Source organism: Helianthus annuus, chromosome 10, assembly GCF_002127325.2.
Source record: "Helianthus annuus cultivar XRQ/B chromosome 10, HanXRQr2.0-SUNRISE, whole genome shotgun sequence".
NCBI lineage: Eukaryota > Viridiplantae > Streptophyta > Magnoliopsida > Asterales > Asteraceae > Helianthus > Helianthus annuus.
Window position 1 is genome coordinate 90627504 of NC_035442.2, and position 12196 is coordinate 90639699.

General features: G+C 41.8%; 1 protein-coding gene across 1 annotated transcript; it reads right to left on the bottom strand.

The window, feature by feature from the left end:
- Window positions 1–10493: 10493 nt before the first annotated feature.
- LOC110882142 (calphotin-like) lies at window positions 10494–11837 on the bottom strand. Its single transcript, XM_035978239.1, has 2 exons — window positions 11349–11837; window positions 10494–11297 (listed from the first exon to the last, which is right to left on the bottom strand). The coding sequence occupies exons 1-2, from the start codon at window positions 11835–11837 to the stop codon at window positions 10494–10496; spliced, it is 1293 nt and encodes a 430-aa protein (XP_035834132.1).
- Between the last annotated feature and the right edge of the window lie 359 nt (window positions 11838–12196).

Here is a 12196-nt window from a genome sequence, read left to right on the forward strand (position 1 = left end):
CAGCAAGTTGGTCAACAACAATTACAAGAACCGCAGGTGGCTCATGGTAGAAAAATTGAGGATTCAAAGAGAGCATGTTTTGGTGGATTTTAACTGGAATCAATACATATCATTTGAAAGCAAAGTCTGTTTGGTCAATCAGGATGATGAAAGGCTACCTGAAGGCTTTAGCTGGGATATGTTTGTTGATGAAAAGGGAGAATTTAAAGCTTTCATTGCTAAGATTGTTAAAGAACCAGATCTGTTTACCACATGGATGAAGTCTATTGGTGAGACTGTAATGAGTGTGGAGGAAGAGTCTGTTACATCTGATGAAAGCTCACAGAGTGCAGAGGAAAATTCAAAAAGTGATGCAAGTTCATTAAAAGAAGTCGTTTTTGATCAAACACCATCTGATACTGGTTCATCGGATGATAATTCTGAAAAATCAATCGAGTTTGATCAGTCACCGACTGATGATAGTAGTGACGATGAAGAAGAGAAACATATTAATATTGCAAAATCACATCTCTCTCGTGAAAGTTTTCATTTTAATTTTGCAGATCGCTTGAAGAAGTTGAAAGAGAAGCAAGCTGCAAAAGAATAATAGGAAATGAAGACTGAAAGTGTTGCTGAAAAGGATGAGATTGTTCAAAAAGAAGAAGTTAAAAGCGTTGCTGAGGAGATTGTTGAAACTGAACAAAAATGTGAAAACACAAATCAAGAAGAAAATTCTGATTTTAATGACAAAGTTCAATTCGTGAAAGAAGTGTTTCAAACAATCAAAAGAGTAGTTGAAGAAAATGAAAAAGTGGTAGAAGTGGAGAAGATCATTGAAGTAGAAAAGATAGTTGAAGTTATCAAACCTTGCACAAAGTGTTTAGAACCATGCAAAGAATGTGCAGCAAAAGATGAGATGATAGCTGAGTATGAAAAGAAGAAGGAGCAGTTGTTGTTCAATCTCAATTACGTGAAGGAATCTTATGATGTATTGAACAGAACAGTAACTGGTCTTCAAAAGACAAACTCAGAGAGAGAAGACGCTTTAACAATGATGAATGCTGTGATGATGTCGAAGCAGAAAGCTATCAACTTCTACATCGAAGAAAGTGCTAAATGGAAGCAAGAGTTGGAGATGGAGAAGATTGAGAATGAGAGAAATACACGTTTATTGCAAAGCTATTCTAGTTCTGATTATCTCATTGATCGGATTTATCCGACTGTTGCAGGTATGGAAGTTTTCGAAGATGGCAAGACAAAGAAGAAAGATAGTGGTAAGAAACCGACTGTTAGCTATAACAAGTGTCCGCCTCCAATCTGGGAAGGGTATTATCCTAGAAAACCAAACGAGGAGCAACTTGAAAAAGCAGTCAATATAAAGCTAAAAACCGACACAACTGATGATTTACCAGAAAACATTGACGTCACTTTCACATCGTCTGACACTGATCATGAGTCTGAGTTAATCAAAAAGGTTGTCGATCAGGTGTTGGATACTGATGAGGAGTCTGAGTCAAAGTCTGAGTCTGGAGGTCAAAGTTCGTCAGTCAACAGTCCAAAATCGTCGGTTAAACGGTCTTACAGTAAAGAATTTTTGCTATCAAAATCAAATTTGGATGATGAAACATTTGAAGTAGCATATACTTTAAATGATTCTGACAAATTATACTCTGACAAAGAGTTTCCAATAAGTAGTGTCAGATTTGAAATGATCAAAAAGGTTTTTAAAATGACAGAAATTAACATTTCTGAAATAAAAGATTTAAATCTTACTAGAAAACCTAAAAGATACACTTCAAGAGTTCAACAACGTTTAAACAAGAAAAAGGGTTACAATTCTGGTTCTGGTTTTCAAAAGAAACCAAACCATAATGGTAGCTACAAAAAGAAAGGTTTAGGTTTTATTCCACCAGAAAATTATAAAAATGAGAAAAATTCTAAAACAAAAACAGAATTTGTTTCAGGTGGAAGTGCTGAGGATGAACAGAAGAAACCTTTCTGGAGACAATCAAACCAGGAGTTTCTTGCTGAAAAGAAGAGGAATGGAACTGGAGTGTTTCATCCAAGAGAGACTCGAACCTGTTTCAAATGCAATGAAGCTGGTCACATTGCATGGAATTGTCCAAAGATTATCAAGACAGAACAGGGAGTTTCCGAAAAACTGAAAGAAAAAGTTGTTGATGTTGAACCACCAACTGAAAACTTTAAAATTTTTGAAAATTCTACTTATGAGGTTGGTGAGTGTTCTAAAAAGAATCTTTACAAAAATAAAGCAAAGAACAACCAAGTGTGGGTTGTTAAGAAGGGTGATGAGAAGGTCGACGATGAATCTGGTTCCACAAAGCCAGAAGAGCCACAGGTTGAGGTAAAAGTTTCAGTGAGTGATGATGAGTTTCCATCACTAAAGTTTGAAGAAACTAAACAGAAAGTTGGTAAGGTTGACATCTCGGATCAGTTTTATTCTGAGAAAAATGAGTTTGATGTCGAGAAAACATTTAATGGAAATGTTAAGAAATTTTTTGGGAAAATGCTTGATGGGAAAGCAAAAGGGGTTAAAGATTTTTATGCAACTAAAAAGGCAACATATAACCCTACTGAGCAAGAATTAAAATCACTTAAGTCTGAAAAGACTTGGGTGGAAATTCTCTTTCCCTGAACATAGGACTATGCCGGAGATCCCAAGTTTGTAATCGTGGATCAGGAATCGGCATCATTCTTGACAAAATTGTTTGTTTGAAAAGTTTTGAAATTGTTTTAAATTTTTACAGGTTGAAGGACTACGCCGAAGCTTCCAGGTTGGTAAGTGCGAAGCAGGAATCGGCATCCGAGTTGGTAAAATGGTTTATGAAGATGTGATATTCCTACAATTGGTATTGTTTGTATTCTTACAATTAGTACAGAAGTTGATTCTGGCAAAGTGATTACTCAAGGTCATTAGTTTGAACTTGATGTAATCCTTATACAGGTGATGAACAAGATGATGAACCCAAACTAACAAATGATAAAAACAAATTCATTTTCCGGAAAAATCATTTTGATTAAAACAAACTTAAGTATTTTGAAATCTTAATGAGAAAATGATTTGTTGAAAGGGGGAGTTCGGATTGTTTATGCCAAGTGGATGGCGAATTGAGGTGATTTGATATCGGTTGTCAACTTCCTGTATAGTTTTTGTTTTACAATTGGGTCAAGAGCTTAGTTTGTTTTCAATTTTCTTTAATGTGTTTGCATTTTAGGGGGAGTAGAAAATTTCAATTTCAGAGAGAAAAATCCAAAAACATTAGAAATTTTGAAAAAGTCAAAAACATGATAAAATTCAAAAATGAGTTTTGTTGTACAAAAGAGGAAATGATAGTACATCAGTGGGCTGTCACAACATGCTAAAGAATTGGAAAGTTAAAATGTGATAAACAATCTCACTGCGGATATGTCAGTAGATGTTTGCACATTTAGTAAATTGTGACGAGATATAAACCTAAAATTCAAACTTGCTTATATCGTGGGGAACAACTTCTTGGATATATGGGTAACCCCCGAAATCTTGTTTGAAAGGTCCCTCTTTCTGAGATACTAGGTCTTTATGCTCAGTGATATCTGGGGTATTATCCCGGGACTTCTGCTGTACGGAAATACTGACCTAGTCCCCGTATAATACTTTCTGCAAAAGCTTGAAATACAGCGCCGCCCTCAGCAAGTTGATGAAACAATAAAATTGATAGTCACTGCTGTAACAAAAGATCCTCTAAAGGGGACACACCAAAAAGTCGAAGCCGTCATCTCTTTGTGTATATCGAAGTATCGACCTGAGCTCTCACGACCATCGCAATTTAACCCCTTACAGATATCATCTGTGGTATACTCACCTGTAAGACTGAATATTGGGATCTGGATACGGGAGTATATTCAAGTAGTGGGACACGCGGATAAGTTCAAGTGCCTAAAACATTAATATTGTATCTCAGATCAGTTGAAATTTGTGTGAAAATTTAAGTGGACAAATATACTGACAATCTAGGTGAATTGTTTAGAACTTAAAATGAAATCAAGCATAACGGTGTTGGTGACTTGTCCCAAAAACTAATATGATCCTCTTACACAAACTCGCAAAAATATTATCCGTAAATATTTCTTTACTGCATTTCATTTCTTTTATGTCAAAATAAAAAAAAACGTTTTTTAGTGTGTTTTAGCATAAATTTTTGAAAAACGAAAAAAAAAAAATTTTGACAACGGATGTTGGAAAACTGATTTTCAAAATTTCGAGTGCTAAACCTGATGACCATGTAGTGAGGGGGAGTCTGTGTTTGAAATCAAAATGTTTTATAATATAATCTTACAATTGGTTCATCAAGATTCTTAATAGATAAATCTTTTGATCTGAGGGAGAGTCTGATTTAGTTCATGCCTCTATATTTGAAATGTGTGAAATTTATTTTGATTTATTTTGAGGTAGAGATTGTGAAGGGGCTAGTCTGAGCCAGGTCAATTGATCCTGAAGCTAGAAGAGAGCCAGATTACGATCTTGGAACAATTTCCTAAAGAGCCAGGTTGATTGATCCGGACAAGCTTGTGTTGAAAAGAGCCAGGTTTCGATACTTGAAGTTTCTGTGGATAGAGCATAAGCCAGGTTTCGATTCTGTAGACAAAGACTAAGCCAGGCAACGTTATGAAAGTGTGAAAGCTAGACAACGATCCTGAAGCTGATGATGCTGATGAACTTAAGGAATGCCAGCATATCGCAAGGGGGAGTTTGAAGATGAGAAGAGAGAGTGAAGCCCAGAGACTGAACAAGACTGAAGATGTGAAGACACGACACAGTCAGACTCGACACTGAAGACTCGTCAACATCTGAGGGGGAGTCTGTTGGTGCATACATCTGTCGACTTCGTCTTGTATCGAGTCTTAGACTAGATTGTATAGATCAGGGCGCGTTGTACGAGAAATTAGCATGAGTAGGTGTCTAAGAGGCTGATTCCGCTCGAACCTGCATATGCAGGTGATTCCGCCCGAAACGGTTTCGAGCGGAATCACATGGTTCTAATTCCGCTCTAACTGTCGTTGTGTCATTACGAGCGAAATCAAGAGCCTATAAATAGCCATTTCTGAGCGAAATCAGTAAGAACTTTTTCGAATACCATACCGAAGTGCTGCCGGTGTGAGATTTGATTGTAAACAGCATCAGATCAATACAATTGGTGTTTAAAGTGAAGATTTAGCTGTTTCTACCTTTGTTTCTTGTTTTCCGCACCTGAAGCAGAGTAAAACTCCTCTGAACGACTCATTCGGGTAAGTCGCACGATCCTAGAGTCACTAATGTTTGTGTGTAAATAATAGAGTGACAGTATAAAATGTGATGCATGAGTATGTATGTATCAGAAGGCAGAAAGTAGTTTAATCACAATGTAATCAAGCACAGTAATTAAGCACTTATTAAATATTAATTAGTTTGTACGGATACCTGGATTTGTGAGGGTTGTCACATTCTCCCCCCGTTAAGAAAATTTTGTCTCGAAATTTTAGGCTCTACTTCTAGTTGCAGGGGTCTTGGGAAATAAATGGGGGTATTTCTCTTTCATACAATCCTCACGTTCCCATGTATATTATGGGCCATGTCTTGCATTCAAACGAACTTTGACGAGCTTGACATTACTCCTGCGTGTCTTGTTCACCTTCCAATCCGTAACTTTGACGGGTTCTTCAACAAAGTGGAGTGTGTCGTCAATATGAATTTCATCAGCCGGAATGACAACAGTTTCTTGTGTTGGAATGTATCATGAACACCGTTAAGTTCGGCAGGTAAGTCCAACTTGTATGCTACTAAACCAACCCTCTTCAGAATCTTGAATGGGCCAATGTAGCGCGGATTCAACTTTCCATGCTTTCCAAAGCGTGCCACACCCTTCAAGGGTGAGACTTTCAACAAAACCATGTCTCCCACCTCAAATTCCAGAGGTTTCCTTCTTGGATCCGCATAACACTTTTGACGATCGCGAGCCGCCTTGATGCATTCCCGGATCTGTGCAATCTTGTCGGTCGTTTCTTGGACCACTTCCGGACGAACTAATTGTCTCTCACCTGCGTCAGCCTAACAGATCGGTGATTGACACTTGCGTCCATAAAGAGCTTCGAACGGTGTGGCATGAATATTTCGTGATAACTGTTATTGTATGAAAATTCAACCAATGGTAGGTGAGTATCCCAACTTCCACCTAAATCCATTACGCAAGCTCGCAGCATGTCTTCTAGAGTCTGAATCGTTCGTTCGCTCTGTCCATCCATTTGCGGGTGAAAAGCTGTACTCAGGTTCAACTGAGATCCGAACGCTTCCTGAAAGGATTGCCAAATCCTTGACACAAATCTTCCGTCTCTATCAGAGATGATTGAGAGAGGCACTCCATGACGTGCAACGATCTCTCTCATGTATATCTCAGCTAATTTGCTTGTGTTATCTTTTTCTCTGATTGGCAAGAAATGTGCAGATTTCGTCAACCGGTCTACTATTACCCAAATAATATCGCGACCTTTGGGTGTTCTTGGCAGCTTCGTTATGAAATCCATCGGAATCTGTTCCCACTTCCATTTGGGTATTTCAGGTTGCTGCGGTAGACCTGAAGGCTTCTGGTATTCGGCTTTTACCTTGGCGCACATTAAACACTTACCAACATAAACTGCAACATAGCCTTTCATCCTAGGCCACCAGTAGAAATCCTTAAGATCTTGGTACATCTTATCCGCACCGGGATGAATAGAGTATCGTGACTTGTGAGCTTCATCGAAAATAACCTTTCTCAAACCACCAAACAAAGGGGCCCAAATCCGCTTCATGAAACATAAGGTTCCTTCCTCGTTTGGTACCAACTGCTTCTCCATCCCACGGAGATATTCGTCCTCAACATTCTTTTCTCTGAGAACTTCTCTCTGCGCGGCACGAATGCGCAATGAGAGATCTGTCTGGACAATCATCACTAGAGCCCTAAACTTTATGGGCTTGATCCTTTCCTTTCGACTTAGGGCATCGGCGACCACATTCGCCTTCCCTGGATGATACTTGATCTCACAGTAGTAGTCGTTCAGTAATTCGACCTAGCGTCTTTGTCTCATGTTAAGCTCCTTTTGGTCGACTATGTGCTGCAGAATCTTATGATCAGTGAAGATTGTACATCGCGTACCATACACATAATGTCGCTAAATTTTCAATGCAAATACCACTGCGCCTAATTCCAAGTCGTGTGTGGTATAATTCTTCTCATGAACCTTCTGCTGGTGGGACGCGTATGTTATAACTTTTTTTCGTTGCATCAACACGCATCCTAAACCTTGACGCGAGGCGTCACAATATACCACGAAATCATCCGTTCCTTCTGGTAGCGATAAGATCGGTGCATTACAAAGCTTGTTCTTCAACAACTGGAATGCTTCCTCTTGTTTGATTCCCCAATCAAACTTCTTATCCTTCTGCGTGAGGGAAGTCAAAGATTGAGCAATTTTTGAGAAATCCTCAATGAACCTTCGATAGTAACCAGCCAAACCTAAGAATTGTCGAATCTCGGTTGGCGTCTTTGGAGTTTCCCAATTCATTATCGCTTCGATCTTTGTTGGATCCGCCTGGATTCCATTTCCATTAACCACATGTCCAAGGAATTGGACTCCACGTAACCAGAACTCGCACTTTGAGAACTTGGCATACAGCTTCTCGTTTTTAAGTGGCTCCAAAATGGCTCTTAAATGTTGTTCGTGCTCATCCTTCGTCTTCGAATATATCAAAATATCGTCGATGAACACAATCACAAACTTGTCGAGGTACGGTTTACAAACTCTGTTCATCAAATCCATAAAAACAGCTGGAGCTCCCCAAGGTGAGAAGCTTGGTCTGATGAATCCCTTGTCTAACAACTCTTGAAGTTGCGTCGATAATTCATGCATCTCCGAAGGCGCAAGTCGATAGGGTGCCTTAGCCACAGGCACGGCGCCTGGCACTAAGTCTATGTGGAACTCAACTTGCCTTTGAGGTGGCAATCCTGGCAAGTCTTCTGGAAAGACTTCAGGATATTCTTTCACCACCGGGATGTCTTCGATCTTCGGCTCAGCAGCTTCTTTATCCATGATGTGTGCCAAGAAGGCAACACATCCCTTCTGTAAAAACTTTCTAGCTTTCAGACAGCTGATGATTCTCAGAGGTGTATCACGCTTCTCTCCGTGAACCACGATCGTTTCTCCATCTTCTATTGGGATGCGAATGGTCTTTTCGTGACAAACAATCTCGGCTTTGTTGCTTAATAACCAATCCATCCCTACTACCACGTCGAAGCTTCCCAACTTGACTGGTAGTAGATCCAAAGTGAACTCGCGTTCTCCCAGCTCAATTACACAACCTCTGACAGTGTCATTTGCCTCAACTAGCTTTCCATTAGCCAGTTCAATTGAGTACGGAACATCTAACTTACTAGCAGTTAACCCAAGCATACTCTTAAATTCTAACGATACAAAGCTATAGTCGGCACCAGTATCAAACAGAACAGATGCAAAGCGTTGATTTATAGGGAACGTACTAGTGACAACGTTGGGATCCTGGCGCGCTTCCCTTGCTCCAATGTTAAACATTCTTCCACGGGCTTGATTCAGCTTTGGGCATTCCCTCTTGAAGTGCCCAACTTCTCCACAATTAAAATAGCCTGGTCCTCGACAATTACCACCTCCGTTTCCAGCTTGAGTTTTGTTTTGGTTGCGATTTCCGTTCCTAGCTTGATTCGCAACGTTTACGCGGTTTCCATTTCCGCCATTTCCTCCTTGTTGGTGGTTTCCATTACCATTCCCATGATCTCGATTACCACCACGCCCAGCACCAGTTCCGACCCAACACGTATCCTTCGTGTGACCGTTCCTTCCCCATGAATCACACTTCCTTAATCGAGATGGACCAGAATGATGGCGTTGGCACGTGTCACACTTGGGCAGAGTACCCATATAACCCTTTCCTTTATTCTCAACACCGGTTGCAGCTCTTGCCGGTGTGCTCGATTCACCCTTCTTGTTCGCATTGCTTGTACCTTGCTTGAAGTTCGAAAATTTCCTTTGTTATCACCAGACGACTCCACGTGAGTCTCTTTCTTCTTTGGTTTAGAATTCGAAAACTTTTTCAATCGGATGGCTTCCTCAGTAAGAGCCACACTGAGATCAATGGCTTCTGTGATTGTTGCAGGCTTGGACATTGTAACCATACTCATGATCATAGGGGCCAATCCCCAGATAAAGCGCTCAATACGTTTAAACTCCAGTGTAACCATGTACGGCACTACATGGGAAAAATCGTGGAACCTCTGAACATACTCCACAATCTTGGGACCTTCCATTTTTAGATGCCAGAATTCAGTCTATAGCTTCTGAATTTCAGCACGTGAGCAGTACTTCCTTCTCATGAGCTCCTTCAGCTCATTCCATGACATTGCATAAGCAGCAGCTTCACCAAGAGTTTGCACTTGCAGGTTCGACCAAGATAGGGCTCCATCCAGAAACAACCCTGAGATGTAGGTCACTTGTTGCTCAGGAGCACAATTGCTCATTCTAAGGACAGACTCGGTCTTCTCAGCCCATCTAACAAACGCAACAGCACCTCCTGTGCCGTCGAAATTCACGGGCTTGCAATCGAGAAATTGCTTGTAAGTGCACCCACATACGTTTGAATTTACAAATGATATTAGCGAATCGTGCTAAAAATATCCAAATGTATTTTAGTATATCTCAAACGACCTAACATTACCATTGGGTGGATTGTTATTGTCGTGGTTGTGCGAGATATTTCCACTCGTTTCTGCATGAGAGGCAGCGTATTGTGCGATAGCTGCAGCAATGATCCCTTGCAGTTCTGCCTCATTAGTGGGCATGCGCGGGTCACGTCTTGGAGGCATCTTCTAAAAGATGTTTCACGTTGGTCACGTCATCATAAGTAAATGGTATACGTACGTAACAACATTCATTAAGCACATAACATCTCATGTTACAAATTAATCAAGCACATAACATCTCATGTTATAAAAACAAAAACAATAAATCCAACATCACATATAATTAGAATACTGCGATTGCGCTATCATAAATCAAGACCACAATAATGTTTACAAGTTTTGTATCTGTATCGTACATCCAAAAGTGACTAAGGGCCACATCGCCCTAGTCTGAACTGTCTAATCAACAACAACAACAAAAAGCTAAACATCAAAAGTCATGACATCAAAATGCGGTCTTCAAAAGCTGTATAGTCGGTACAATCGCGGTCTTCTCACCAAAAGTCTACCTGTGTCGAATCAAAATGCCTATGCTGATGGCGGAGGAGGAGGAGGAGGAAAATGAGAGAAAAGCAATCGATGCATATGTAACCAATCCTCCTCTAAAGCACGACAGACGCGCAGCAAATATGCTATCTGCTGCTCAGAGGTCAAGAAACGGATGTCTGAATCAGGTGAAAGTGGACGAGGAGTGTGCGGTGCTACAAATGGGGTCTGACAATGGCAAGGTGGTCATGGAGCTCTCTCCAACTCCTGTATACGACGGGTCAGTGCCTCCTGCTGTATCATCAAAGATGTAAGTATGTCCTCCGTAGAGTACCCAACATGGTACGGGTGGTACGAATCAGACAAGGGGATGATAGGGGGCGTATTCCATAAAAATGGCTCGCTCTGTGGTGTGAAAGATGGTGCAGTAGGTGGTGCAACATGAGGGAACTGAGATGTGAATGGAAAAGGTGATGGGAATACGGGTGGAGCAGAAACAAGCGGCTGCCTAGATGACCCCTCTCCAGGACGAGGTGGCGGTATGTCCTGGAGGAACGTAATGGGAAGATCAGTACGATGAGCGTCTGTGGTGTGTGGGGGAAGCAATGGGATATCAGTGGGTGCAGACACGGGTGCTACTGGGGGAGTGACAGGTCGCACAAATGGTGGGCAATCGTCATCGTCATCAATCCACCCGTTGTGGGTGTCGGCGTAACGTGGATCTATATGAGCAGCAAAAGGTGCACGGTCAAACAGTACCGGCATGGGATCAGGTAACGGTATATCAACAACAGGATCACCTACCAACAGTGGAGCAAGAACGGGTTGGTCCGCAATGGGTATATCGTCAACAAGTGGTGCAATGGCTGGAGCATCATCATGAACAGGGTCATGCTCTAGTGCAGGATCAGGAGCAACGACTGGCTCAAGGGCCATGACTGGCTCAGGATCAACAAGATCCATATCAAAATCAGCAGGGATATCAAACAAAGGCTCAACAGGAGCTATAGGTGCCTCTAAGGGCTGGTCCAGGTGAATGAACTCGATATCCTGGTCAGGATCGAAATCAGGGGGAAAGACAGGATCAAAATCATCATCAACCTTGTGGTCGAACTCGAAGTCGTGTGCGGGACCGGGTGCAGCTGACAACACCATGTCAGGGTCGGCGTCTGAAGAGTGATGCTGCACTCCCTGAGTGTGTAAGGACGCAGATGCCACAGACTCAAAGGAATCTGGGACAGGTGAACCAGCAGGAAGCTCCTCTGCAGGGGCCTCAGCAATCGGTAGAATAACATCAGCAGCAATAGGGGCCCCGCCCTCATAGTCAGCCTCAGGTGGGCCTGCCTCGAATAGATCAATGTCGTCGTCAGAAACGACATCGAGTGGCATGTCGAATGCTGGAAAAGCAGCAAGCGGTATAGGAGCAGGGATCACCGGAATAGGTAAATCCCCGGCAGGAAGGCCATCAGCAGGCTCAACTCCGACGTCTGGTAGCGCGAAGGGCTGAAAATCGTCGTCATCAGTCCTGGTGGTGTCTGATATGTAGATCTCTCGCTCTGACGGAATCTCATCATCTGACACGACTGCCATAGGATCCAAGGTGTCCGATACTCCTATGTCTGAGGATGATGGCATGATGTCTGTAACACAACCACACATATCAACACAAAATCAAATAATCATGTAAGTCACCGTGAAGCAAACAAGTAATTCTCCTAGTCTCTCTCGACTACCCTCCCAGCCTCTCAGACTGAACCTCCTAGTCTCTCAGACTAACTCCCTGGCCTCTAAGACCAACCTCCCAGTCTATAAGACTAAACCTCCCCAATCTCTAAGATTGAACCCTTCAGTCTCTAAGACCGAACCTCCCTCAGCCTCTAAGGCTAAACCTCCCCAGCCTCTAAGGCTGTACTCCCTCAGTCTCTAAGACTGAACCACAATTTTTGAAA

Excerpts from the sequence above, each read along its gene's own strand:
- LOC110882142 (XM_035978239.1), bottom strand. The coding sequence starts at position 11,837 with ATGGCAGTCGTGTCAGATGATGAGATTCCGTCAGAGCGAGAGATCTAC. Across the intron at positions 11,298-11,348 it reads ACTTCGAGTTCGACCACAAG|GATATCGAGTTCATTCACCT; the intron begins GTTGATGATGAT and ends GATCCTGACCAG.